This window comes from Apostichopus japonicus, chromosome 19 (genome assembly GCF_037975245.1).
Source record: "Apostichopus japonicus isolate 1M-3 chromosome 19, ASM3797524v1, whole genome shotgun sequence".
Taxonomy (NCBI): Eukaryota; Metazoa; Echinodermata; class Holothuroidea; order Aspidochirotida; family Stichopodidae; genus Apostichopus; species Apostichopus japonicus.
In genome coordinates this window covers 4016368-4042671 of record NC_092579.1, presented here as the reverse complement: position 1 = coordinate 4042671, position 26304 = coordinate 4016368, and the positions used below count along the sequence as shown (strand labels likewise).

At 37.5% G+C, this 26304-nt stretch overlaps 2 protein-coding genes across 12 annotated transcripts in view; one reads left to right on the top strand and one right to left on the bottom strand.

Moving 5' to 3' along the window:
- Nucleotides 1-269: 269 nt before the first annotated feature.
- On the bottom strand, nt 270-7526 carry LOC139960327 (coiled-coil domain-containing protein 137-like). Of its 2 annotated transcripts, none has more exons than XM_071958625.1 (6): nt 7167-7526; nt 5737-5915; nt 5396-5567; nt 3930-4012; nt 2908-2987; nt 270-1874 (listed from the first exon to the last, which is right to left on the bottom strand). In XM_071958625.1, exons 1-6 carry the CDS (start codon nt 7235-7237, stop codon nt 1662-1664), a joined length of 798 nt encoding a protein of 265 aa, XP_071814726.1. In that variant the 5' UTR covers nt 7238-7526; the 3' UTR covers nt 270-1661. The 2 variants fall into 2 exon arrangements, with proteins under 2 accessions (XP_071814726.1, XP_071814727.1); XM_071958626.1 differs by lacking the exon at nt 7167-7526 and adding an exon at nt 6870-7100.
- A 5230-nt stretch (nt 7527-12756) lies between these two features.
- LOC139960271 (uncharacterized) overlaps nt 12757-26304 on the top strand; it is a 135413-nt gene continuing 121865 nt past the window's right edge. For 3 of the 10 annotated variants that reach the window (XM_071958515.1, XM_071958514.1, XM_071958513.1), the window contains exons 1-6: nt 12757-13104; nt 15221-16076; nt 21050-21320; nt 21984-24073; nt 24452-24589; nt 25004-25088. In XM_071958515.1, coding sequence (XP_071814616.1) covers nt 12929-13104; nt 15221-16076; nt 21050-21320; nt 21984-24073; nt 24452-24589; nt 25004-25088 — 3616 coding nt within the window. In that variant the 5' untranslated portion in view covers nt 12757-12928. The remainder of the gene's footprint in view (nt 13105-15220; nt 16077-21049; nt 21321-21983; nt 24074-24451; nt 24590-25003; nt 25089-26304) is intronic. The other 7 variants (XM_071958516.1, XM_071958518.1, XM_071958511.1 and 4 more) reach the window with 3 other exon arrangements.

Here is a 26304-nt window from a genome sequence, read left to right as displayed (position 1 = left end):
TTTGCTTTCCTTTCGATTCTTTGTCTCTTTCTAAGAAATTACGCAGATTCGAAACTAAAAGGTGAAATATTTGCTGCTAGCAGCTAGGGTGGAGGTCAATGAAAATGTTCAGATACCGTACATAGTAATATCAATTTAATCCAAGCATGATACAGAAGAGTGCCATGGATGTGCGGATACTGGTGGAGGTGGGGGGGGGGAGGGGTATTGGAACTTGTAAGCCTTAAAAATGAAGGGGAAAATACTCAAAAGAATAAACACACTTGATGTTTAGCTTTCACTTACATATTTATTTGTAAATAGAAGGTTAAGTGTTCAACAGTTGTCATTTTAATGCAACTCATATTCAACACAATCCATGACAACCTAGAGAATCTTCAAAAAAAGTTTAAATGAGATCTTGCATCATAAATATCAGTTTAATAGAATAAAACGATATAAATCATAATTAGATTTGAAACAGTGAGACCAGGAATACAGCCTTGTTGCACACCATACCCTTGTGCCATCCATTCTACATTAAGAAGCTGCCCATATTAACTTAGGATGCGAGTGCTGGTCAGAAATAACCATCAAGGTCCCTGCTTCAAATCTAATTCTAGCTTAAGCCAAAAGTTCTCCTAATAAAATATGTTAACATTTTCCAACTTATTTTCTTTTGATCTCTTGCTTAAATAGTGTCGTTTAAATAGTATTCCTAAGAACCTAATCTTGATAAAATTTTTTGCATACTTGGTTTATGGCTTTCCAAATTTTTCCTGTTGATACTGCCAGACCGGCCCCCTGTCTAGTAAGGCTACTTTTAATCACTCAGAGATACATAGAAATACACATAGAGAGGGATCCACTGGGAGTTAAAACCATTTTAGGTTGCACAATATCATATAGAATACATTAAAGTAAAACGTTCTGCTAAGAAATCTATCAATGATGAGGTGCAAACACTCCTTTAAATGTACGTGACAAGAACAAAGGAAACCTCTCTATGGATTATACATAACACTATACAATCCATGAGACGCAATTGACAAATGGCCCATGCAATATTTCGGGGGTCGGTAAACGGAAGTATGTGCTCACTTTCCTTTTTTCCTCTTTTATTGTCTTTATGCAATCTTCACAATTACTCAAATTTTAAGTTTAGGTTTAAAAAATACTAAAGATGCCTTTACCCTTATTTGGTAAAACTGGCGCAAAAGTTTCAGTTTGGGTTACAGCCCGTTCCACCTGCAGGCTGTAACCCTTTGTCTCCTTATGGTCAATTGCATCAATAGCTGGTTTGCATTAAATGTCTGGCTCTTCATCCCCATTTGTTTCTAACTTATGTTAATGATCCACCTGGAATGCAGGCATTCCACCAAGCTACAGCAGCAAGTTCAATTGTTAAATCCACTTAATACTGTCCATTAACAGGTTAACTGTAATGCAGAATTCTTTTATAATTTGGAGGATCACTTTTGATGCAGAAATTCAGGGAATGACACCGAAAGAGCAACATGCTTTAATCTTGACTGACGTGTGTGGTAAACCCACGGCCTCCCAGATGCTAGGAACCTTTACTTCTGATGGGGGTCGTTTCCATCCATCTGATCCTCTTTCCTCTGCAGTAAAGGGCATAACATGCGTTTCTCTTCCATCCATATACCAGTCATGAATATCCATCACCTTCGATTCCCTCCTCCTGACATCCTTTGCATTTTAACTTTTCTGTAGGCTTCTATAGCCGCACTCTGTTTCTCGTCGAACGCCTTCCTCTCGTATAGAGTCATGGCTTTCCGTTTCTTGTACTTGGAGGAACTGCTTTCTTGGTGTTTGGCAGGAGCAGTAGCGTTCTTTGATAGCATTGCACTCAGATGAAGTTGCTTCTTACCGCTCTATAAATTTAAGAAAAATAAATCATAATAATAATAATAATAATGGCTTACCAAAAGAGAAACATATGACTTAACCAACAACGATGAATCTGATCAGAGAGTTACCAAAGTATGGAGGTCACTCGTATTCAAACATTTTTTTGGCCTATTGACCCCAGTTTTCACCTTCTTGAGCTTGGCAACCCTCCCGCAGATGTTAGGAAGGTGGTTTATGGGGAGAAGGTAACCACTACCTTTTTAATATGAATATGAAGGTGCACAGTTGCAAAATGGTGTTGAAATTTGCATCTTTTGTTTTCAAGCAATTGTGTTCAAGACTTTCCACCTTTTGAAAAAGTTTTATATGACTATGAAGGTGCTCAGTTGCACAAAGGGTGTTGAAATTTACAACTTTTGTTTTCAAGCAATTTATGTTCAAGACTTTCCACCTTTTTCTTTGCCACGAATAGCAGCAATTCAGTTTGTTTTTGCTTTGTTTTTGATGAACCTCCAAAATCGTTTGATGACGCTAACAGGGGTAGCGACCCCACCTTGAATACCAGGGGCGCATGTCACTGATTAAACCAAAGTAGCATGAACACTTGGCGGTTTCATTGGACACTACAAATTAAGGTATGTCACATTTAAATATCTTGAGCTAAGAGCAACAAGATCTTAAGATGAAGTTTTCATGTTGCAGTAGGTACTCTTTGTGGGTCACTTGTGATTTGATGGTCAGTAAAAAAATTCTTTGTTGCCTAACGGGCAATATGTATCTTTATCAAAATTATACATATTGAGCCTTAGGTGATACTACTGCAAGCCATTTCTTGTTGTTTATAAAACAATACCATATGTAATATGTGATTAATCTACCATTTGAACTGTCAAGAAACAATGAATCCATCTGAACCATTTTATCACCACATACATACATAGAAATATTCTTAATCTATCGCATAATAACAGACAAGAGGTTGTGTTTTGTTTAGTTTGCAGCACTAGTTAATGTCAATCAAGAGCCATATTAACTTCTTTCTGGTTTGAAACTTACCTTTTCTGTGGCTTTCCCTCCTCTGGGTTTGGCTGTAAACTGTGGAGGACATCTTGCCACATCACCAAAAGCAATTTTTTCTAGAAGTGAATATGAAGGCACAAATATGAGGGTAACCTTTACATTACTGATAGTAAAAACTTGATACAGTTAACTTTTGCAAACATAATATCTTCCCTTAGTCCTCTCTTTGTCTCTCTACAGTTTATCTCCTACCTCTCCTCCTCCCCCTGTTGGTTTCTTTCTTCGCTCCATCCCTTGTCTACTAATCCTCTTACATCTATCTCTTTTGTGTTTCACCCTGCTCATCAACATGTCTGTATTGTATTCTCTGCTTGTATTTGTCCCTTCTGTTATACTGTTACTTGTCATACAGCCTCTGAAGAAGATCCTGCTAGGATCGAAATGTCAGGCCAACTTTTACACAAACATAATATCTCTTTAGATTTAATGACTGTACCAGAAAGAGAAAACATGACATTGCAAAGATATTTTTTCAAAAACAGAATTGACATTATCTTGCTGTAGTGGTTTTCAAGATTATTACCAGTTTGACAAATTTTTTAACTTTTGCAACTTTATTTAGTGCCTGGGTTCATATGTCCTAATAATAGCACATATGGTTAAAAGCTCTTTGTAAAACTTACAGACATTTCCTTCCATGTTTTAATATAAATCATGATAAAATTTAAACAAATTAAAAGCAGGGGACAATGAATTGTTTTGAATTTGTTAAAGCAAGTTTTATGTTACTGAATCCTGTTGACAGTAGAATAATGAAAATACTACAAATCTGTGGATTCAAAATTCTTTGCAATTGTGCAAAAATTTCATGATCTTGCTTTACCAGGTAAATTATTAATAGCACAGCAGCCTTTTGTCACCAATCACCTCCATTACTTTCAAAACAGAAACTTGCTTGGAGCATTTTTTGGGGGGGAATTTAAAAAAGAAATGTATATGATATAATTTAAATAACTTATCATCTTTACATGAACTTCATTAAATATATTATGTTCTACCTGTGAAAAAATCTTTTTCCAACTGATCTAGATTCTTTTCTATCTTCTTGTGTTCGGCTTTCTTCTTTAGTAGCGCCAGTCTTCTGCAGAATACAGAAAAGTGATACAAAACGTTAAAGCTTTACAACAGATGACGTTTTAAGTTAAGGAGAAGGCAATACCTGAAGGTCATGACTGAAACAAAAAGGCTCATTCCTTTTTAAGTGATATCAATGAGATTTAATGTTCCTTCATATAACAGGCTGAAGATTTGAGCAAGTCTAAATGTGGCATCTTCATGCCACTTGTGCTTCAAATATTGTTTTTCTTTCATAACTTATTTTCTTAGCTGTTTTGGGGTGTTCATCAACAAAAATATAAAACATATAAGCTAACTAAGAAAATTAGGTTTAATGTCTCAGATTCCATGAAGAAACTAAAAGCAACTTGTTGACTCTTCACTACTTTAAGATATATCTCTATAAAAACAATGTAACTTTCCTCTTTTTGTGGTCAAATAATATATAACGTAGAGTTAGCATAGACCATGTAGCAGTACGAGTGAATTTGATAATATGTAACACAGAGTTAGCGTAGACTATACAGCAGTACGAGTGAACTTGATGATATATAACATAGAGTTAACATAGACCATGTAGCAGTATGAGTGAATTTGATGATATATAACATAGAGTTAGCATAGACTATGTAGCAGTACGAGTGAACTTGATGATATATTACATAGAGTTAGCATAGACCATGTAGCAGTATGAGTGAATTTGATGGGAAAGGAAACAAAATCATGAAATGGAAACCATTGCTTTAATGAAGATGGAAACATAACTGGTAATTAGGTACTTTTAACTTTTATCAAATTGCTAAAATGTACAACCATGACAATAGAAACATACCTTGTCTCTCCTCCCCCCTCCCCCCTCCCCCCCCCCAACCGGAAAAAAGATGTATTTTCATTCAAATATTAACTACTGAGTTGATCTGGATGCCATACAGTATTTCTTCTCAAACAACAATACATGATCAGGTTGTAACTGCCTTCACCACTTAATAATAACAAGTTCTGACAAGACTTTTCTTTTTTACAAATTTGGCAAGGTGTAGAAACTTCTGCACATTTTCTGTGAAAGAAGGTAAATTCCCAACTTCAAGTGTTAAACATCTCTTCTGACCAAAAACTTATATGCATGAAAGTAACAACACATTTCATGACAATTTTAGAGATATTATGTTCAAAATATGACCAAAGTGTGTCATGATGTGACACAACAACGACATAATCTTACACAACTCAACAAACTTGGGTTCAAAAATTTCCATACTTCAAAATTTAAGTTAAACTTTGAGATGTCATAAAACATGCACATTTATCTTTAGAATATAAACTTGCAGTAAAGAAAATCAGATGAGGAATAATTCAAGACCAAAACTAAACAAGAAAATTTTTAAAATTATTTTGTGATTGTATTTACCTCTTGTTACTGTCCGATACTTTCGTTTTTCGATCGCTGTTTTCATCGTGACTATTTACAAGTATTTTCATCCTCTCTTCTCTGATTTTCTTATTCGCCGATGACGAAACTCGCTGGACGAATGCATCCATTTTCTCACCTTCCTCAGGATAAGTAACTGGCTTTATTCCCACTACATTAAAAAAAATCCAAGAACAATAGATATCTATGAAATAATTGGTATTTTAATTGATGATGATGATGTATTGATGACAAATCTGATCACATGGATTATTTGTCACGATGTTTGCAGACTCACAAACATTTGTTTACATGCTCATCTAAAAACAAAAACATTTTACCCTCTTCCAATGCAGCTATTTCAATTTTTCTCTTCTCTGCCTTCTCCCTTTTCTTTTCTGCTTTTGTTTTCTTTGCATCTTCAATAGTTCCCAGCATGGACTTGAAACTATTAGGTGCAGACTGTTCTCCAGGATTGATAGGTGCCACATCCTGTTTCTCTTCCCATCGCTTTTGCTCGCTGTAAAAGAAAACCGAACTAGTCAATGTTCACAGGACATTTGGGAACACATACAGAGTGAATGCAAGCTACCATCTGTATGTGTAATATCATAGACACAAATTACATGTATGCAGATTATAAGAACACAAAATGTTAAGACTGCATACTGTACTTGCTAACGCTGCCAGTAAGCCAGTTTAACAAGGTGTCTTCCAGTTTTTAAAGGCAATCTCACATCTCTCCTAATTTTATGGGATTATCTCAAACCTAATTTTTTTTTCCAGAAATGGGTCTGCATTAAGAACTTTAAGTAAATCCACTTTTTTTCAAGACATAGTTATGTCTTTTCTAAGATGCTAGGGTTAGGGTGACAATTACCTTTAAGGTCTTCTGTATAGACCACAACTATAGCATGCTATCACGAAAAAGTTTCTTGAGATAACATAATCGACCTGTCTTAAAATGACCTCTTTTTACCAATTAGTCTGCAAGGCCTGCCACATATTTTTTCTTGTGTGAGGGTCTTTATGTGAACGCTGTATGATAAACTACACTGTAAACATGAACATATTTCCACACAGTGTTTACACAAATAACCTAATGTTGTTAAGAAGCTATGCAGGCTAATCTTAGACTGCCTGAGGTGGATTTACAACTGTGGCATGTCGATTACGTAATCACAAAACTTTTCTAGCTATACCGTGCTATAATTGGAACCAATATGGCAGAACTTTCACATAGCCTACAATATACAGTAGTGGCGATGTATAAATTTCAAAATAGATTTTATGTTCCTTTATAGATACTTAAAAAATAATTTCAAAACATTCTTCACATTGAACTCGCATAGAAAACGATTGGGTTTAATGATGGGTCGTTCTCATTATAATGCAAGGGTTTTTGATGACTTTTTGGCAGAGTTTGTGTAGCCACTCCACAGGATTGCTTTAGACTTAGAAATTAGTTTCATACTTTCTCAGTAAACTCGCATAACAATAGACTTCTTCTTAATGGTGCCAATGTAGCCACTCACGGGGAAACCTTGGAAATCTCGACGTACACACTCGATATGAGCGGGTATTTTACAACAACCGCAAAACCCTAACGACCTAACTTCGTTGAGTGCAAAGACAACTACTGTACAAAACAATGGGATACAGGGTAGGTTAAACCACTTCCACGAAATATTACAACGTTCGAACTCCCTAAAATGAGGCTTCTGTAAAATTAGCTTCTCCATCAGATGGGCCATAAACAAATCTTAATTACCGGACTCGTTTATCTCTTCTGGGTCCCGTGAGAAAGGGGTCAATCGCTTTGATCCTCTTATGTTTACCCATTTTAAGTAGTATATATTCTAAAATTGGCTAGTTCCAGCTAATCTTAGTTCACTAAGTATACATATGCCGCTGGTACATGCGATTCCAGTCCAGTCGTCTCGTATGTTCTCCAAGCAAGGTACGTCGGCATGGCCCTAAACCCTGAGCGTTCCAACTCAGAAGTTTTGGTCTTTCCTTGGTCTTGAACTTGGGGCTCGTACAAACAAGTACCTTAAATAACTTTTAATGTTTTTAGTTCATAACATAGGATAAATCTTCCCTCATTTTTAATTTTTATTTTAAATTACCCACAGAATCGATGGAAAATTATATTTTGTCGACATGCATAAAGTAAGTTTGAAACACTCGAGATTTAGGGAGTTTCGTAACAACTAAAAAATTGAGGTAGCACATCATATACAAGGAAACTATTCACCCAACTGTTTCATAAACGATGCTGTCAAGCATAGAAATTGGTATTTTATTCCCTTAATCAACCCTTTGTAATGAACTCATCGGTTATAGGACTCAATAATGAAGGTCAAATTTTGCAACGTTTCTTTCTGGGCGCCAAACTTGTCAAATTAAAAGTGCAATGTGTCTCTCTTTGATCTGAGAGTGTCATCATATTTTTAACAGTAGGCCTGTACTAGGTTGGTAGATTTGTTGAACACTGAACATTATTCGCAAAATACTGCTTCAAAATAGATATGCCTTACATCTTTCAAACGTTTATAAGTGTCTAGCAGTGGCGTAGCTAGGATTTTTGAGTGGGGGGGGGGCCATGGGGGGCTGTTCTTTCTTGTGGGGGGGGGGCGGAGGTTACTATCTAAGCGGAGCGCCACCTTGGTTGGCGCGGAGCGTACAGAGAAAATTTGAGATTTCAGCACCCCCCCAGATCGCAGGAGATGGCACCTGTGAGGCAAAATAGCAACCAAAAAGATGTGCAACTTTGGTGACAGAAATGCAAAAAAGTTTTTTCTCTTTCATGCTGATTGGCCTTGCCAACTCAGCCAGACTTTTAACTTGAGGGAAGTTGGCATCATTTATCGTTTCAAGGTGTGAAGGCCTTATTCATTTGACTCTAGGCAATATATGAATACCTGATACCTCGGCTCAGTACAAACGGAGCCAATCTTTTGATAGATTATTGCGCTAGGTGGCAGACGCGGCGGAACGGGAAAATTATTGGGGGGGGGGGGGGGTAATGTGTGGAGACTATCTAAGCGGAGCGCCACCATCGGTTGGCTCGGAGCGTACAAGAAAATTTTGGGTTTTTCAAACCCCCAGATGGCCGGAAACGGCACTTCCAGAGTGTTTTATGCTGCGAATACCTAGCCCTAAAATATGGGTCTCAAGCCTGAATTTCTCAGATTGCATGTAAAAATCTGTAAAAACATTGTAATTTGTATATTCGATGGTGTTTTAAGAGAGTAGCTATTACTCGTAGTGTACTCGCAAGGACGTTTTTGAGTGTGGTTAATTACTACTTGCAATTAAATGCAATAATTAAATAAATGTCATAAGGAAAAACAGAAAGCATTTCTTAATGTTAACAAATGGGTAATTCCAAAACCATGTACAGTTGCCAACAAATTTCTATGAACCAAGCAATGTCACGAATGCATGTGCCCTATACAGTACAGGTGAAATGCTAATATTGTGTTTTTGTTCGTTTAATAATTGATTGCGTTTAAACATAGAGCCATGTTCAACGCCTTGCGTGTACTCGTAGTGTAAACTCAAATTTTGATGAGTGTAGCGTTTAGCTTATTACACTCTTATTTAAAACACTAATATTCGATGAGGCATGATACAGACAATCAAATATCATATCGTTTGAATGCTCTGGCTGCAATGCTCCGCACCTACCCCCATCCCCCCCATGTTCTCCCTTCTCCCCACCACTCCCACCCCACCCCACCCCTTTTGTGATTCCTTACCTAGACCACCACCATCCCACTATCCCATTGTTTTTTACCCTCGTATCGACTGCAATTCTTTCAGAACAGAGATTAGATTTCCTCAATGTAGAAAGTACCAAAAAGTCCAAAATACCAAATAGTCATCATCTAGTCATCCATTAGACTTTAACGTTTCCCGAGGTAGCACTCTCGTCGATCAACGCCGTTGATGAATTTTCTCGCAGTGATTCTTTCGTCCAGTTGATGCTGCGATCTTTTTGTGTACATGCAGGATATATCCATGGGAAATGTGCTACCATTAGAAGGATATATCCTTCAGGGGATGTTGGAGAACTGGCTGAAATGAGGCAAGTCATTGGCCTAAGACGAAGTTGTGTTGCGCTTACCGGTACTCACACTCACTGCTTCCACTTTTCACGGGGCGTGAAGACGCGGTTGGGGTGACAATGTGGTCTATAGCCAGGGGACGGGCCGAGGGTCCCCCAGCATTTACTAAAATTATTACACCTATATAGTTTACGTGTGCATCGGACAGATCGACAAGTATGAAAAATGGGCAGATGCACGTTTCGGGGCCTTGGTAAATATTGGGGGGGGGGGGGCTTATCATGCATTTGCCCCCTTAACTTTTTCATTGAGGGCTGAGCCCCCCCCCCCCCCAAGCCCCCGTTTCCGCCGCCACTAGGTGGAAGCACTGAACATATTTTCAGTAGATATCGATATCGCGCAGCATATGCACAAGGTTCTTGGTGTATGGTCGCAATCGTCGCATCGACCATTGCCATGCCATGCTGTGTGACCATTCTCATGATTACTCCAGATATTGTATTATTCTTATTCTGCCAGGTGCAGACGAGAAAATTGTGTAACTCTATTTCCCAAATTATTGAATAAAAAATATTAGTGAATCGCACTGATGAGTGTTTTTTTTTTCAATTTTTTTTTTACAACATTTCTTTTACCCCATTCCCAGTGGGGGGCCAGTGGGGGGAGCCGATTTCATGGGGGGCCCCAGGCCCCCCCCCCTCCCCCGTAGCTACGCTACTGGTGTCTAGAGTAATCAAATCGATCCCCAGTAAGAGAATACTTTGGTAGAAACACAATTTTTCGTTAAATGAGACTTGTATGTTATCATATCGAATATGGATGGCTTAATGGACATGAAACAATCGAACCAACCCATACGCCGTCATCTGGTGATTTTTAGGCCTGCTCTGATAGAGTATGTTATTGTGTCAAGTATGCAAAGGTGTATTTTATCAGAGCAGTGGTACTGGGAAACGGCTTAAGATGTCTAGCTCGTACCGAACAACGTATCCAACTTGAAAAATGTAGTAAATAATCCAAAATGAAGGAATATGTAATTCTGTGGAATCTTTCAGTGGGAGTTGGCTTCTGCTTGCTTTAGCTGAATCGATTAGCATTTTTAGTACGGTGTAGGACAGAGATTCCCTTACTTTATCCCCTCCCCACGAACCCCCTGTGGATGTCAGAGTTGTCCACGAACCCACAACATTTCGAGACAAGATCTGAGTCATTATTATACTATAATACGCATAACAGTGCTTCGTAAAAGATCAAGTTCATAGTGTAATATTGTAATGAAAATAGACAAGAGATGAACAAATATTTATTTGTAAACTTCAAGATCAGATCAGCTCTTTATCTTCACGACGTACTGTCATGCGTACAACAACTTCACCAAAGTCACGCGGCCTGTGTCTGGAATAATTCAGTTATTTATCACATGCACGTTACGGTAGCCTACTTTTATGGCAACATTTGCGTATGGAACGCGAAAAGAGTCTGTCGATATGTGCAAAAAGCACTCTAGTTTTCACTTTCAGAAACGTCTCACGAGCCCCCTGGGATGGACTCACGCACCCCCTGGGGATTTATGCACCCCAGTTAGGGAACCCTTGGGCTACAGCGAGAAGGGTAAGATTTATTCCTATTCCATGGTGAGGTTCTTTGTCAATATTAACCTTTATTGTCGTGCACCCGGGGGATGGGGGATGTATCCCCCAAACATTCGACTAGGGGGAAGGTCCATGTAATCATCCACCCCTACCCCAATGTTATGTATATGCGTGTGCCAGATAGTATAGGTTTTCTCCACATGGAAAATAATGATTAATTAAAGAGAGAGTGGTCATTTAATAGGGTTTTTAATGTTGAAATAAGGTTACAAAATCGGGGAAATGGGGATATATCCCTCATCTGACTGAGGGGGGGGGGGCGAGGGGATGACCCGTCTAATCATCTCCCCCATGTTATATATAGACCCTAACAAATATGTTACATCGTTAGAAAGTTGAACGTAAATACTGTAATTGTACGTGTCTATGTCGCTATGACTGTGCCTGTAGCTCGGAAGAGTTGGTAATCGCGTCCTTGGCGAAACATTATTGGTAGGATGTTAACGGACAACCCTCCTCTCATACCCTTCCCCGGGAATCTCACTTGCACTTTGCTCTTGGTTCGCTACCGTACCCCTCATCTCAAAATATATGGATAACCTCATCCTCCTTCGCTCCCCTCCCAACCGATGTCAAAAAGATATCTACGCCATTGTTCACCTTTATCCCGATGTTTTCATTTGTACACGCAAAGTGTGGGAAAGGCCTCGCTATAGATACAGGATGAGGAAACTTCGTCGTGAACTTTCCATAAACGGTGCCATGTGCATAGGGTATTGTGTTATATACAATGCATTGGAACAGCAGTGTCGGAAGTCATTATCTTGTATAGCCATATAAGCTAACTACTCTTGATATTAAGTATTTAAGCAGTACAGTATATGTATTTAAGGTTTCTCTTAACTTACACCGCTATGCACTGAACAAGTGTATGCATGTTCCAATGGGAATGGAAGTTAATTAAGGCTGACTCAAAGAAGAACGAAGCTCATACAGGTAGCTCAACATCTTTCGCCTACATGCATGTGCACTAACACACACGATGAACCGATTTTAGAACATATTTACATCCAACCTATTTACTCCCGTCTGAACCCCCAACTTCACTACATCCCCCACTAATCTAAACTGCCCAATATACTCTGATGTGAAATAATTCATCTCCTTATTTTGTCAGGTTTCTATTTTGAATAATAACGGAAACTAGTAGAGAATTTCCCAATATTCCGCCATTAGATACGACTATATAGGACCGTTGACCACACACGTCCGCCGTAACTATTTGAAAGACGCTATAGCTGTATTCGCCTTTTACAGACTTATGTTGGATTGGTTAGAGAGACAAATATGGTGGTTCACTTACTCAATGGAAGTTAGATTGAGGGATAGGGATATCTCAGGCTAAGTGATTATCTCAATGATATGTAGACTTTACAGGAAGACCACCTGTATTGATATTAAGCCAGTCCCCACCCTCCTCCTCCCCCTCCCTCCTCCTCCCCCTCCCTTGTCGAGAATGAATTTCTATGCAGTACTTGAAGGTACGACATAACATTCCAAGTAAGATTCAAATAGGTTCAAACAAACAAGAAGGACAACATCAACGAACTGCTTTAAGTTCAATAGTGACTTAAAAATCACGCGATATGGTTTATATCAAAGAGGTCAAGGGTTAGTGGGCGTAATTTAGTCTTTTACTCATTTGCTATATATACCAGATCAGATCAAGCCTGCACTCCTCTCTTGCTGTAGCAGTCAACCCTCCATTACCTCTTTCGTGATCCACGCTTCAGTGTTTATTATCGATTATTCTGTGGAGAATTTCTTTCGTGCTCTGATCAAAGCCATAACAATTTGTTGTCTTTTCAATGATCTCAAAGGGCCATCTGTTTGAAATTTGTGTTATCACTTCACACATTGTTGACTTGCCAACAACTCAGCATAAGAAAATCGAATTATATCAAGAACAAGGTTATATTCAAGACCTATTGAAGAATATTATCTGTTCCTCACCTGCACCTATCTTACAGAGACGTCTATTATTGTAAGTAAAAAGAAAACATTTATGAATTTTTATTAGCAGCATTCCAGTATAGGGAAGTATATCTCAATTGTACAACATGCTTATACGGGACAGTTTAAATAAAATATCAATTTCTTTAAACAAAATTTCCTCTTTTCACCATCGTATATATCAATTCATTAATTTTACGAAATTTAAACTATTTTGTCACGATTTCGTCGTCTTTTTCTCAATCCAGCATGAACTAAAGATAGCTGAAATTAAAGAGTATGTCCAGGGAACCTTTCTTGATGACCAAAAACATCATTTCACACATCATTAAGTGCAAGATTGTTGATTAAGGATCATAAAGGCCACAGCATTCACCCAAAAGAAGTCTTCTTTCCGTTCCACTGATCTCTGTTTTTTTTTCTATATTCCTCGATAAGAATATATTTTAGAAAGTAGTATTTGTTTCTTAAGACTTTTCTAATTTTATCCGCAGATCAGGACTCCCGCTGCATAAAAATAATTTCTCAGAACTAATTAAGCACATTTCAAAATGGCCGCCACAAAAACCTCGTAAGATTTACTATTGTTTTCTTGTTTTATAAAAGATTCAAATGTGTTTATACCAGGCGATTATACATGACAGTATAAGAAAAATATTTATTATTTGTTTATTTTACATTCATCTATATACAAGCAATGCTGAATACTGAAAATCTTTCACAAACCGGGCTGATCGTTCCTCAGATAACTTTTGAAATAGAGGAAAGGGTTCAGTGACGAAGGGGTGGGGTAGGGGTGGGATGGGCGTGGTAAAAAACTCCTAAGATTGGTAGGACATCACGGTGGCGTTGAATTGAGAAGGTAAAGTACAAAGCCATCTCAAAACGCCAATAAAATAAATTCCTTTCTGCATTCTATGCCACGAATTCCATTATTTCCATTATTTTCAACGATATAGGACCGTTCAATTGATTAGTTCAATTTATCAGCAAAAAAGGCACTTCTTGATTACACTTTTCCTAAATGTCTAAACGAAATGACTCGTTTTAAATAACAAAGAATAACAAAGAATAACAAAGAACGGAACTTGTCAAAAATTGGCACTTCTAATCTACGAAACGGGGCACTTCTTACCGTTTCTGTTACAAAACAGGAGGAACTTGAATCCTCGGATTCCCCGCATCGGGTCAATCGCCCATGGATATGACACAATGTCAAAGCTTAACCTGGTAGACATAAAGGGTTACTTTAAATGCAAAATAAACCTAAGGTTTTGTAGACTTTTAAAATACTCTGCTATCAGCCCATGTTGGAAGTCTATAACAATTTTCATTTTAAAGCAATGGTCCTTTATACAAATGAAGTTCATCACTTTGAAGTGACTGGACCGTATTTAGTCTCATACAAATACCGTTAGATTAGTTTCTCTGATACAACACAAGATTCACTGTGAAGACTTTTATTGCCTCCAATGCAATATATTAAGATGCATTGCAAATTTGTCGTGTAAAAAGGTGTTAAACGTCATCCAAGGATGTGTTTTGCTTCTAGGCAGATAAAAGAACATGTTTTGGTGGAGTTATTAGAATTTCTAAGCAATGGATTAACATAAAGACTTAGGATCGCATTGAGGCGCCGATGCATCGATCTCTAGACCCGAGCATTCCAGAGTTTAAGCATATTTTGAAGGTAAGTATAAGGTCAGGAGGTTAATATAAGTGGAAAGCTGCGTAGCTATAGAAAACATTATTACTAGCAGTCAACTTTGTCCTTTGTTTTTCTTGGACTTAATATGTCAAAGAACTCAAGACTAAATTTCTCTCTGAAGTTACCCCGTGAAAACTTTAGACCAAAGTTGGCTTTCTTGAATAGCGCCATCATTCAATGATTACCTGAGCCTTTCACAAACAAAGTTAGCTTTCTTGAATTAATTTTTTCTGGACATCTTCCAATGTGGTCACAACATTGTAATTCCATGCATAAATTAATTCAGTACCGTTTGCAAGATCTGCCTAGGCTACTTCGCAGTCTGAGATATGTTGTTCATCATTCCTTCGATCAAAATTCACTCTAAATTCTTCGTTACCATGGATACAACCTTCCAACCTTGACCTAACTTTACACTTTTTGCCTTCCACACACACAGAGTGTATACAACGATACCACGATTCACTGTACAAGACGGTTACAAGGTGTCGGAGGTGGACGTGCTAGACACAGGCCGTTTGGCTGTCGCTGGATATAATGACAATACAAACTGCAGCTTTATCGATCTGTTTATGTTACAATTTGATCCTGATTCTCCAGAAAAACCGTTATTATTGACGTCAGAACCTTATTATTCTGAGGAATTTACCGAGTTTGGTTCATCATGGCGGACTGTTTGCTTACTGGATGATCGTCTGTTTTTAACGACGACGAAGAATACGATAGCGTTGTACGATAGTAGTAATGGCGGTCTGGTCAATCAAGGGAAGTTTAACGATAACGCCTGGTGTATGACAACCAGAGATGGTTTAGTCTATGTCGGTTTAGATTCCAATGAGGTGATTGTCTTAGATTCGAGAGAATTGAGAATAAAGAAGACAATCACCTTAACAGGATTAGTAGGATTAGACTGTCCCATTGATATAGCAGTTAGTAATGATAAACTGTTTATCTGTACATTCAATGGTAGGAGAGCTTTAATGTATAATAGTGAGGGAGAAATAGAACAGAAATATACACACAAACAGTACAGATATGCCCATAGTATAGCAGTCAGTGAAGAGAAAGGATTAATATTTATATTATGGCTTGGTGGTGAGGGTAGACAAGTTGTTGTTTACTCTTTATCTGGGGGTCATTCTTCCATCTCTGGGGGTCATTCGTCCATTTCTGGGGGTCATATCTTGGCTTCTCTTAAAGTTCCTGATAATTTCATGAGAATCAGGATCAATAATAACATAAACAGATTGTTTTTGGTGACCCAGACAACTGGAAAAGTCTATGAATATCACACAGTAAGTACTAATACAGGATATATAGGCCTTTGGTAAAAATTAGGACTTTTTATCACTTTTGTTCAAACAATCCTTTGAATGAAGATCAACAAATTTGGTTTCATTCAATGCGAACAAGTGTGAAGAAGACACTTTTAGATGTTTAGAGATCTACCTTGCAAAATTTAAAGAAAAATAAGGACATTTTTTTCCTTGGGATATGTTGGTTTTGGTAAGGTTGTCATGGAAGTGATTTGTTCTGTCAATGTTAAAGTAAAATTGGTTTTCCTTATTTTCTCAGTCTTCGAGCTTCAAATGTAGACAAAACTGTTTCTAGTGAATGCGGAATTTTATTAAGAACACAACTTTTACTTGTTTGTTCAAAGGGAGATCAAAATGGTGGAAAAGTAAGCGCAAAATTTTATGAAAAGTTTAGGCCATTGGTAGCTTGTAGCACTTTATAATATTAGAGCAACACACAAAATTTGGAAAATATTTCTTCTTATTTTCTGAGCTAACGAGCTGCTAATTTATAAAAATTTGGTACTAGTGAATGCAGAATTTTATTAAGAACACAACTATTACTTGTTTGTTAAGAGGGAGATCAAAATGGTGGAAAATTTAGAGAAATTTTTTTTTTTTTAAATAGGCTATTGGTAGCTTGTAGGACTTTCCAATATTAGAACAGCACACAAAACTTGGAAAATATTTCTTCTTATTTTCTGAGCTTACAAGCTGCTAATTTCTACAAATTTGGTAATAGTGAATGCGGAATTTTATTAAGAACACAACTATTACTTGTTTGTTAAGAGGGAGATCAAATTGGTGGAAAAGTAAGGGCAAAATTTTATGAAAAGTTTAGGCCATTGGATGCTTGTTGCACTTTCCAGTATTAGAGCAACACACACATTTTGGAAAAATTTTCTTCTTATTTTCTGAGCTAACAAGCTGCTAATGCTATAAAAATTTGGTACTAGTGAATGCAGAATTTTATTAAAAACACAACTAAATACTTGTTTGTTAAGAGGGAGATCAAAATGGTGGAAAAGTAAGGGCAAATTTTTATGAAAATATTAGGCCATTGGTAGCTTGTAGCACTTTCCAATAATAGAGCAACACACAAACTTTTGAAAATATTTCTTCTTATTTTTTTGAGCTTAAGAGCTGGTAATTTCTACAAATTTGGTTTAGTGAATGCAGAATTTTATTAAGAACACAACTATTACTTGTTCGTTAAGAGGGAGATCAAAATGGTGGAAAAGTTAGCACAATATTTTATAAAAGATTTAGGCCATTGGAAGCTTGTTGCACTCAAGTGCTGGAAAAAATCAAATAAAAATAAGTGCTATGTTTTAGGTAATGATTTGTATTCTAGGTCAAAACTTCTTTGCAAATTGATGCAAGATGAATGGTTCATGGCGAAACAGCTCAGACTAAAAAAGTGTAGTTCCTTTTTCATTAATTTTGGCTGTCAAAGTCTGCTAAAATATTCAAATTTGACAAAAATCAATGCAAACTATTGTTAAGTATACAACAGGTGCAATTTTCCTTGCAATGAGGTAAAATTCAAGAAAATTTAAGGGCAATATGTTTTATCTTAATTTAAGGCCATAGTGCTTAGTTTTGCACTAGTGCACATACTGCAGTGGTGATACCTTGATTTGATCACAGTATTTAAGTCTTGATAAAATGGTATAACACAAGCTTGCTTCTGTTTTGGGATGTAGGGGTGGTTTGTTTTGGTCCAAATTAGTCAAAAAAGCAGAAAAAGAAGGGAAAATGTGACCTTAGCCTTACTGTACTATTTTTACATTGTCAACAGAGTAAAGGCTGCAAAATTCACAAAGCTATTGAAATCATTTTTCATTACTTCTGAGGAGAGAAAGTTGTAGCTAAGTACAGGCTTTACTTTAATAGGGATTGCATTGAGTCAGTTGACAGTCTTCTTGTCAGTTCTCTTCAAGTGGTTAATTTCACTGATGGCCTTGTGATTTCCATAAATATGAAGAATGCACAGTGTATAGTCTTTATAAGAAACAATAAGTAACAGATTTTGGATTAATTCCTGACAATGCTAAGTAGGTACAATTTAGCTGTACTACACTCATAATGTAGGTGATATGGGAATAAGCAGGAGAAATGAGGCAAAACATTAACTGTTTTGAAAATTATGTTGATTTCTGTGTTTGAAAAACTTAGAAAGTAATGTATTACTGCAGTGTATTTCTGTCAAGTTTGTGACAGTAACGAAATAGACATTACTGTGTGTAAATGATGATACACAGTATCCTGCTTAATTGTCTTAATACCCAATACACTAATTAACTGTGGTAAAGATTCCCACTCATTATCTGTCACCAAGCACACAGTGTAATGTATGCAATAGCTATGCACATGGATTTAACATGATCATTTCAGGGAGTTGTTACGAACTCCCTAATCATTGCTACCCATGCATGAGAAAGCATTACCACATGTCAACCAGTGTTACTGTAAGAATAATGGTCTTCCTGTAAAAGGCTTTATGGTTCCTTGCTTAAAGCAAAGGAACCTATGTATTCAGGTTTGCATGGATGCGTGTGTGCGTGTGTGCGTTTGTTTTGCTATCTGACCGAGGACTTGAACAAAAGAATTTCAGGTCCTCGGTTGTGATTTCTAAAGAATCACCACGTCCTCGGAAGAATTCTATTGTATGGGGTATTGTTAATGTTACGGTACATGGATTTGAAAAATGGAAAATACAATGGGGTCCTCGGTCTGAATGAAACACAAACATGGGTGTGTGTGTGTGTGACGCTTTAGCTTGTATGCAAGATAACTCAACAAGGGATTGACTGATCATGATCAAACCTGGTGTGTGGGTGGACCATAGTGAGTAGATGAACCCTGTTGTTTTTGGTGCCCACAAAGGTCAGTTATGGTCCAAAAACCCAAAATACTAGAACTGCAATAACTCCCAGTGCCAATGTGCGAAAAGGTTAATACTTTGGGACAAGTTGTGAATTGGTTAGGAAAACATTTTGAAATTAAATGGTCATGTCACCAAAGGTCAATTAATGTTAAGAAACAAGTATATTTGCAATAACTTTATAACGAATTGTCCGTAGGGTTGGGAGTTGCTTCAATGTAATCCAATTGTCGACCCACATCTGGGTGACCTTTGACCTCAATTTGACTTCTGGTGACCTTTAAGTGTTTTGGGGATTTTAATAGTTTTGATGCTATTTTCAGATGTCAAAGGTACCTTCCGATTATAAATATCTATAGGTTGACCCCTGTGTGACCTTTGTGTGCGAATTTATATGGTGTCAAAGTTAGGATGGCTGTACAGACTTGTCGTGTTGATATTTGGAATCAGGAGATCAAACTTCATTTGAGACCAAGGTCCAAAGGTCACATTAATTAGAAAAAATGTGCTTAGTTTGGGAGAAAACGGGCGAAAAAGAAAATGTTTGGTTTTGATGCTAGATTTGGATATCAAAGGTACCTTTCGATCAAAAATGTCAATGGGTTGACACCTGGGTGACCTTAGTGTGTAAAGTTATAGAAGGTCAAAGTTAATTTTCAGACATTTAATGCAATAACTCCCAGTGCCAAGGTGTGACAAGGTTGATATTTTGGGACAAATTGCAAATGGTATAGAGGAATGTTTTCAAACTTAACGGTCATGTGATTCAAGGACACCAAAGGTCAATTAATAAAAAAATATATAGTATTTTGGGGGGAGAAAATGGGCAAAGAAAAATGTTTGAATTTCTACAGTTTTGATGCTCTATTTAGGTCTCATCGATCAAAAATGTCAATGGGTTGACCCCGGGTGACCTTTGTGAAGTTATACAAGTTCAAAATTAATGTTTAGACATTTAATGCAATTAACTCCCATTGCCAAGGTCTGACACTGATTGCTATTTTGGGACAAGTTGTGAATGGGGTGGTGGAACATTTTCAAACTTAACAGTCATGTGATCTGAGGTCACCAATGTTATCATATCTGTTGACCTGCTTGTAGGTGACCTTATCTTCTTACATTTTCAACGCCATATTCAGATCTCAAAAGTGCCTTCCAATCAAAAATCCGATCACAATTTGTGATCACAAAAGTGTTGGCTATAGTGTTGGTTACTTAATGGGTACATGTAGGACCACAATTACTTGGACTATTTGAGCCCCATCTTGCTATGATAATATTATGTCATATATGCCTACGCAAGGGACCACAGTGCCCTTATGCTCTTGTTTTTACATGTCATTTTGGCCACACCATAAACTACTAAATTATGTCTAACCTCAAAGTAACCCAGGAGACTTGGTTCAATAGCATTTTAGTTGATAACTGCACATATCACAATAATTAAATGTTTCACATGAATTCTTTGTCATGAAGCTGTGTATACTGTAGCTCATAGTGTAGTAGCTCTGCACTGTATGATTGAGTGTATATACACCAATCTTGAAAATACTTCACAGTGCAATGCATATGGACTTTGATTCTTCAAGCATTTGAGCTGCACCACATGTAGTTTAGCTGTATTATTGACCACCTACATTGCCCAGAATTAAAGACACTTTAAGTAGTTCTAAGTCAAAGATTACTTTCACACAGAAACATGGGTAACAATGTAGTGTTTATTGGTTAAATTTGGAGAATAAAATGTTAAGGCAATTAAACTATATATACAGTAATTATAAGGTGGTGGCATCAAGATTCAATCTACAATAATCTGCCTGATACAGCTTCATGTATAAAAGAATGCATAGTCCTAAAAATCAATCAAACCAATTCTCCACTATTAAGTTCTTTTAATTTATCTCAAATAAATATGTAATATTGTAGTTGAAGGGACTAAGGTGAATCACAGCACAGAATTCACACCTTCATATTAAAATTAATCCCTCCCTTTGAATGTGTGCTGTTTCAATGCCTCAACCTATTTTATAGTCTGCTACAACCAGTATATTTATTTGATTTTCTTTTCGTTGTCTTTTTGTTACAGAGTGACATCTTTACCTTTGATAACTGCCTGATCCACACAGAGTCATTGATTGAGAAAGATGACTGTCAGAAGCTACTTGACTACCTTAAAGTTCCAGCTAAGGAATCAAAGGACATTATTAAGAGTGACACACCCTTTTCATCTCTTGTCCACCATCTCAGAGAGGCAGGGAAGGTTTCTTTTGATGATATCAACTATTTAATGACAGCATGCTCTGAAAAAGGACTGAGTAAATTGGTCGCAGTATTGACTGTCTTCCAACAAGCTCAAGGTATGTTTATATCACAGAGCTTAACAAGTTAAATATGTTATGAATCGCAAAACATGCAAATGTGTTGCCCTACAAAGTCAACAAATGCGATTTGAGGTAATACCATTGTACTGTATTAACTTAAGTTAATTAACCCATGGTTGATAGAAGAAGGATTCTCCATTAATACCACCGTTTGATACAAATAATCTGATAAATAAGTTGGCAAGAAAACTTGTTCATTCAATGTCAAGGTCTTACATTAAAGTCAAATATTTCTATAAGACTGTAACTAATGGGATATACTCAAAAGTTTCCATTTGAGGTATATCAGACAAGATTGGTAAAATTTGGAATTTCCTCTCCTTTTGAAATTTTGTAATTTAATATCCTTGATACATAAGACTCATTAAAGGGGCTTGTCATGACTTTGTTCAATTGCTCAGAAGCAGGGCCAAAGTCAACACCTTGTGAGAGATTTGCATGGTCACCTCAAATAACATGCTAAAGTTGGACCCAAATGGGAACTCACTAAGTTATGGCAAGTTTGTCACAATATTTTCCTGGAAGTTTTTACTGCATAAATTATGATATATTGAACTGAGTTTATTTACATAAATATATCTCTTGGGTGGAAGACGATCTTTATCCATATTTGCATCTTACAGTATATGTTTGTTTCAGATTCAAAGTTTACCAAGAAAGAACTAAAGGATCAACTACAGGCATTAGAAGGCAAAAGGCAGGAACTCTCTCACAAATTAATTGAATCAGAAGATGAAAAACAACAGCTGACTGGAAGACTGAAGACAACAGAGGAGGAAAGACAACAATTGAAAGATACAGTGAAGGCAACACAGGAAGAAAGACAACAGCTGATTGGAAGACTTAAGACAACAGAGGAGGAAAGACAACAGCTGACTGGAAGACTAAAGACAACAGAGGAGGAAAGACAACAATTCAAAGATGCATTGAAGGCAACAGAGGAAGAAAGACAACAGCTGACTGGAAGACTAATGACAACAGAGGAGGAAAGACAACAATTCAAAGATGCACTGAAGGCAACAGACGAAGAAAGACAACAGCTGACTGGAAGACTAAAGACAACAGAGGAGGAAAGACAACAATTCAAAGATACATTGAAGGCAACAGAGGAAGAAAGACAACAGCTGACTGGAAGACTAAAGAAAACAGAGGAGGAAAGACAGCAATTTAAAGATACATTGAAGGCAACAGAGGAAGAAAGACAACAGCTGACTGGAAGACTGAAGACAACAGAGGAGGAAAGACAACAATTCAAATATACATTGAAGGCAACAGAGGAAGAAAGACAACAGCTGATTCGAAGACTTAAGACAACAGAGGAGGAAAGACAACAGCTGACTGGAAGACTAAAGACAACAGAGGAGGAAAGACAACAATTCAAAGATGCACTGAAGGCAACAGAGGAAGAAAGACAACAGCTGACTGGAAGACTGAAGACAACAGAGGAGGAAAGACAACAATTCAAAGATACATTGAAGGCAACAGAGGAAGAAAGACAACAGCTTACTGGAAGACTGAAGACAACAGAAGAGGAAAGACAACAATTCAAAGATGCATTGAAGGCAACAGAGGAAGAAAGACAACAGCTGACTAGAAGACTAAAGACAACAGAGGAGGAAAGACAGCAGTTCAAAGATGCATTGAAGGCAACAGAGGAAGAAGGACAACAGCTGACTGGAAGACTAAAGACAACAGAGGAGGAAAGACAACAGCTGACTGGAAGACTAAAGACATCAGAGGAGGACAGACAACAGCTGACTGGAAGACTAAAGACAACAGAGGAGGAAAGGCAACAGCTGACTGGAAGACTGAAGACAACAGAGGAGGAAAGACAACAATTCAAAGATACATTGAAGGCAACAGAGGAAGAAGGACAACAGCTGACTGGAAGACTGAAGACAACAGAGGAGGAAAGACAACAATTCAAAGATACATTGAAGGCAACAGAGGAAGAAAGACAACAGCTTACTGGAAGACTGAAGACAACAGAAGAGGAAAGACAACAATTCAAAGATGCATTGAAGGCAACAGAGGAAGAAAGACAACAGCTGACTAGAAGACTAAAGACAACAGAGGAGGAAAGACAGCAGTTCAAAGATGCATTGAAGGCAACAGAGGAAGAAGGACAACAGCTGACTGGAAGACTAAAGACAACAGAGGAGGAAAGACAACAGCTGACTGGAAGACTAAAGACATCAGAGGAGGACAGACAACAGCTGACTGGAAGACTAAAGACAACAGAGGAGGAAAGAGAACAGCTGAATGCAAGACTTAAGACAACAGAGCAGGAAAGACATCAATTCAAAGATGCACTGAAGGCAACAGAGGAAAACAAACAACAGCTCACTGGAAGACTAAAGACAACAGATGAGGAAAGACAACAGCTGACTGGAAGACTAAAGAAACCAGAGGAGGAACGACAACAGCTGACTGGAAGACTAAAGACATCAGAGGAGGACAGACAACAGCTGAGTGCAAGACTAAAGACAACAGAGGAGGAAAGAGAACAGCTGAGTGCAAGACTTAAGACAACAGAGCAGGAAAGACAGCAATTCAAAGATGCACTGAAGGCAACAGAGGAAGAAAGACAACAGCTGACTGGAAGACTGAAGAAATCAGAGGAGGAAAGACAACGGCTGACTGGAAGACTAAAGACAACAGAGGAAGAAAGACAATACTTCAGAGATGGATTGAATACAACTGAAAACAAGCTTAAGACATTGAAAAATGTAATTAATTGATATAATTGATCGTCTGTCCTTCAATGTGATAGGCCTAACATTCCTTTTTCTAGAACAGTAGTTCCACAGTTCCTGGAAGTTTTTTTGTGTGAAGGTTAGGTCACAATTTTCAGCACTAAACTGTTGTGAACATGTGATTTTCTCTGAGCAAGGTAGTCATTTTGCAATAGTCACACCCTCAAGTAAAGGTCAAAAGGTTATCATTGCAGCCTGCCTAAAAATAAGTGTGAAGAAATGTGTCTACTTGAAAAATGTTTCCCTTCAGACACTGGCAACTTCAATGTTGGTATAAACTGTAATTTTTTGCAAGTAACTACTGGGAGGTGCATCCTTCTTGTCTCATTTACTGTGTTGTTTACACGACAGGAGCATGAAGAAGCTAAATCAAGTCTGAGAGCTACAAAAGATGAACTTGTGAAGTCTCAACTGGAATATGCCAAAGAATCCATGGCTTTACAAGAGGTCCTGAAGCAGACTAGGGAAGCCTTGAATCAGCAACAATTGGTAAATATGATTAAGTATATAGTAAGTGAATTATGAATATAGAACAGTGTGTATCTGTAGCCAGTATATCATTAGTAGCAAAAGAAGTGTCAAAATATTGTGACGAGACCATTACTGTGTTGAATTTATGATCGAAGGCTCCACTGTTAAAGGTGTTACAAGTAACAACATAATCTTGAGCTTTACAGAAATAGTTCAAGGAGTTCAAAAAAATGATCAAAGTCAAGCTACATTTGATTACAAATAGTGTGAAGTGAGTAATGAGTACATTCACCTATACTAAAATCAGTTGCTTTTATCAGCTAAAGACTGAATTGGTGTAACTTGACAGGTGACAGACATGAAAACTGAGGTTATTTCATTAATGTGTCAGTACACCAAGTAACATATCTTTCTTGTTTTGTTTATTTGCAGGCTTACTCCGCTTCTGTTATAGAGGATGAAACATTGCTTGGAGAACGTGAAACTCTAGACATATCACAGGGATCAACTTTGGCAGGTAGGTAACAATGAAAAGATCATTGCTGCTGCTTGCTGTCAATTTCCAGACTAATATTTCCTTCTGTAAAGTCTGTTTATCCTTAAATAGTCCTACCTGCAACTTTTCAAATCTGTCAGGGGAGATTTTAGAAGGGGGGTGGGGGGGGGGTGTTGACTTGAGTCAATTTAAGTAGTGTAGGATGGATTGTCAAACTATCAATTATATTAAGATATGAACAGTCAAGTGAGCTCGTCAGAGGTGTAAATAAAGCCAAGAGTATCATGGAAACAGGTTAAAATCATCTTTATTCCTTGCCGAGGGTAGAAGGAATCTATGCGATGATGATTGCTTGTGTATTATGTATGTGTATATGACACTTGCTCGTAAAAGCTTTAACTGCAGAAGGATAATTGGGGTACATTTGATATTTGGTATGTAGGTTCCCCTTAGATAGAACTGGTTTGGGGTTGTTGTTGGTATTGGTAAAAGGTCATTTGAGGTCAAATTCTGAAAGCATTGTTTGCACAACACCTCAAGAAGTGGAAGTTTCAGGTAGTTGAAAGTTGGCGTGTAGCTTACCGAGGGTGAGCAGACGATCTGTAATGTATTTCGTGAATGTAAAAGGTCAACAGAGGGAGACTAGAGTGGCAATCTTGTAAACATGGTATCTCATTGAAGGTAGCGTGTTCAATTCTTATATGTGGCTTCGGGATTTATTGTAATGAGTTCAGCAAAACCTATTGTTTGTGGTCGAGGTAAAAGGTCATTTGGGGTCAGTAGAGGGCAAAATGTGAATATATCATAAGTGCTAAATCTCCAGAACCGTAAAATGAGCTCATACATGCATGGTATGATAGCCTTGTGTATTGTATAGTTTGTACATAATTTGATGTAGGTCAGAAAGCATTTAAGGTCACCAGGTGTGAAAACATTAACACTATGCAAATATGATATTTCAAGAAAACTACAGTGGCTGGTATATATGGCTATGGCTTCTCTATAATGAGCACAAACCCTATTGTTTTTGGTGGAGGGTGCAGGTCATTTGGGTTCAGCAGAGGTTACATTCTGGAAATTATAAACATGACATCATAAGATAGGTGCTTGATCAGATGTCATAGTGACATGACTTTCCAGTAATGAGTTCAAGAGCCCAGTTATTCATTGTGAAGGTCAGAGGTCATTTGAGCTCAGCAAAGGGAAACTTGTATAAACCTTAAAAGCACTATAGCTG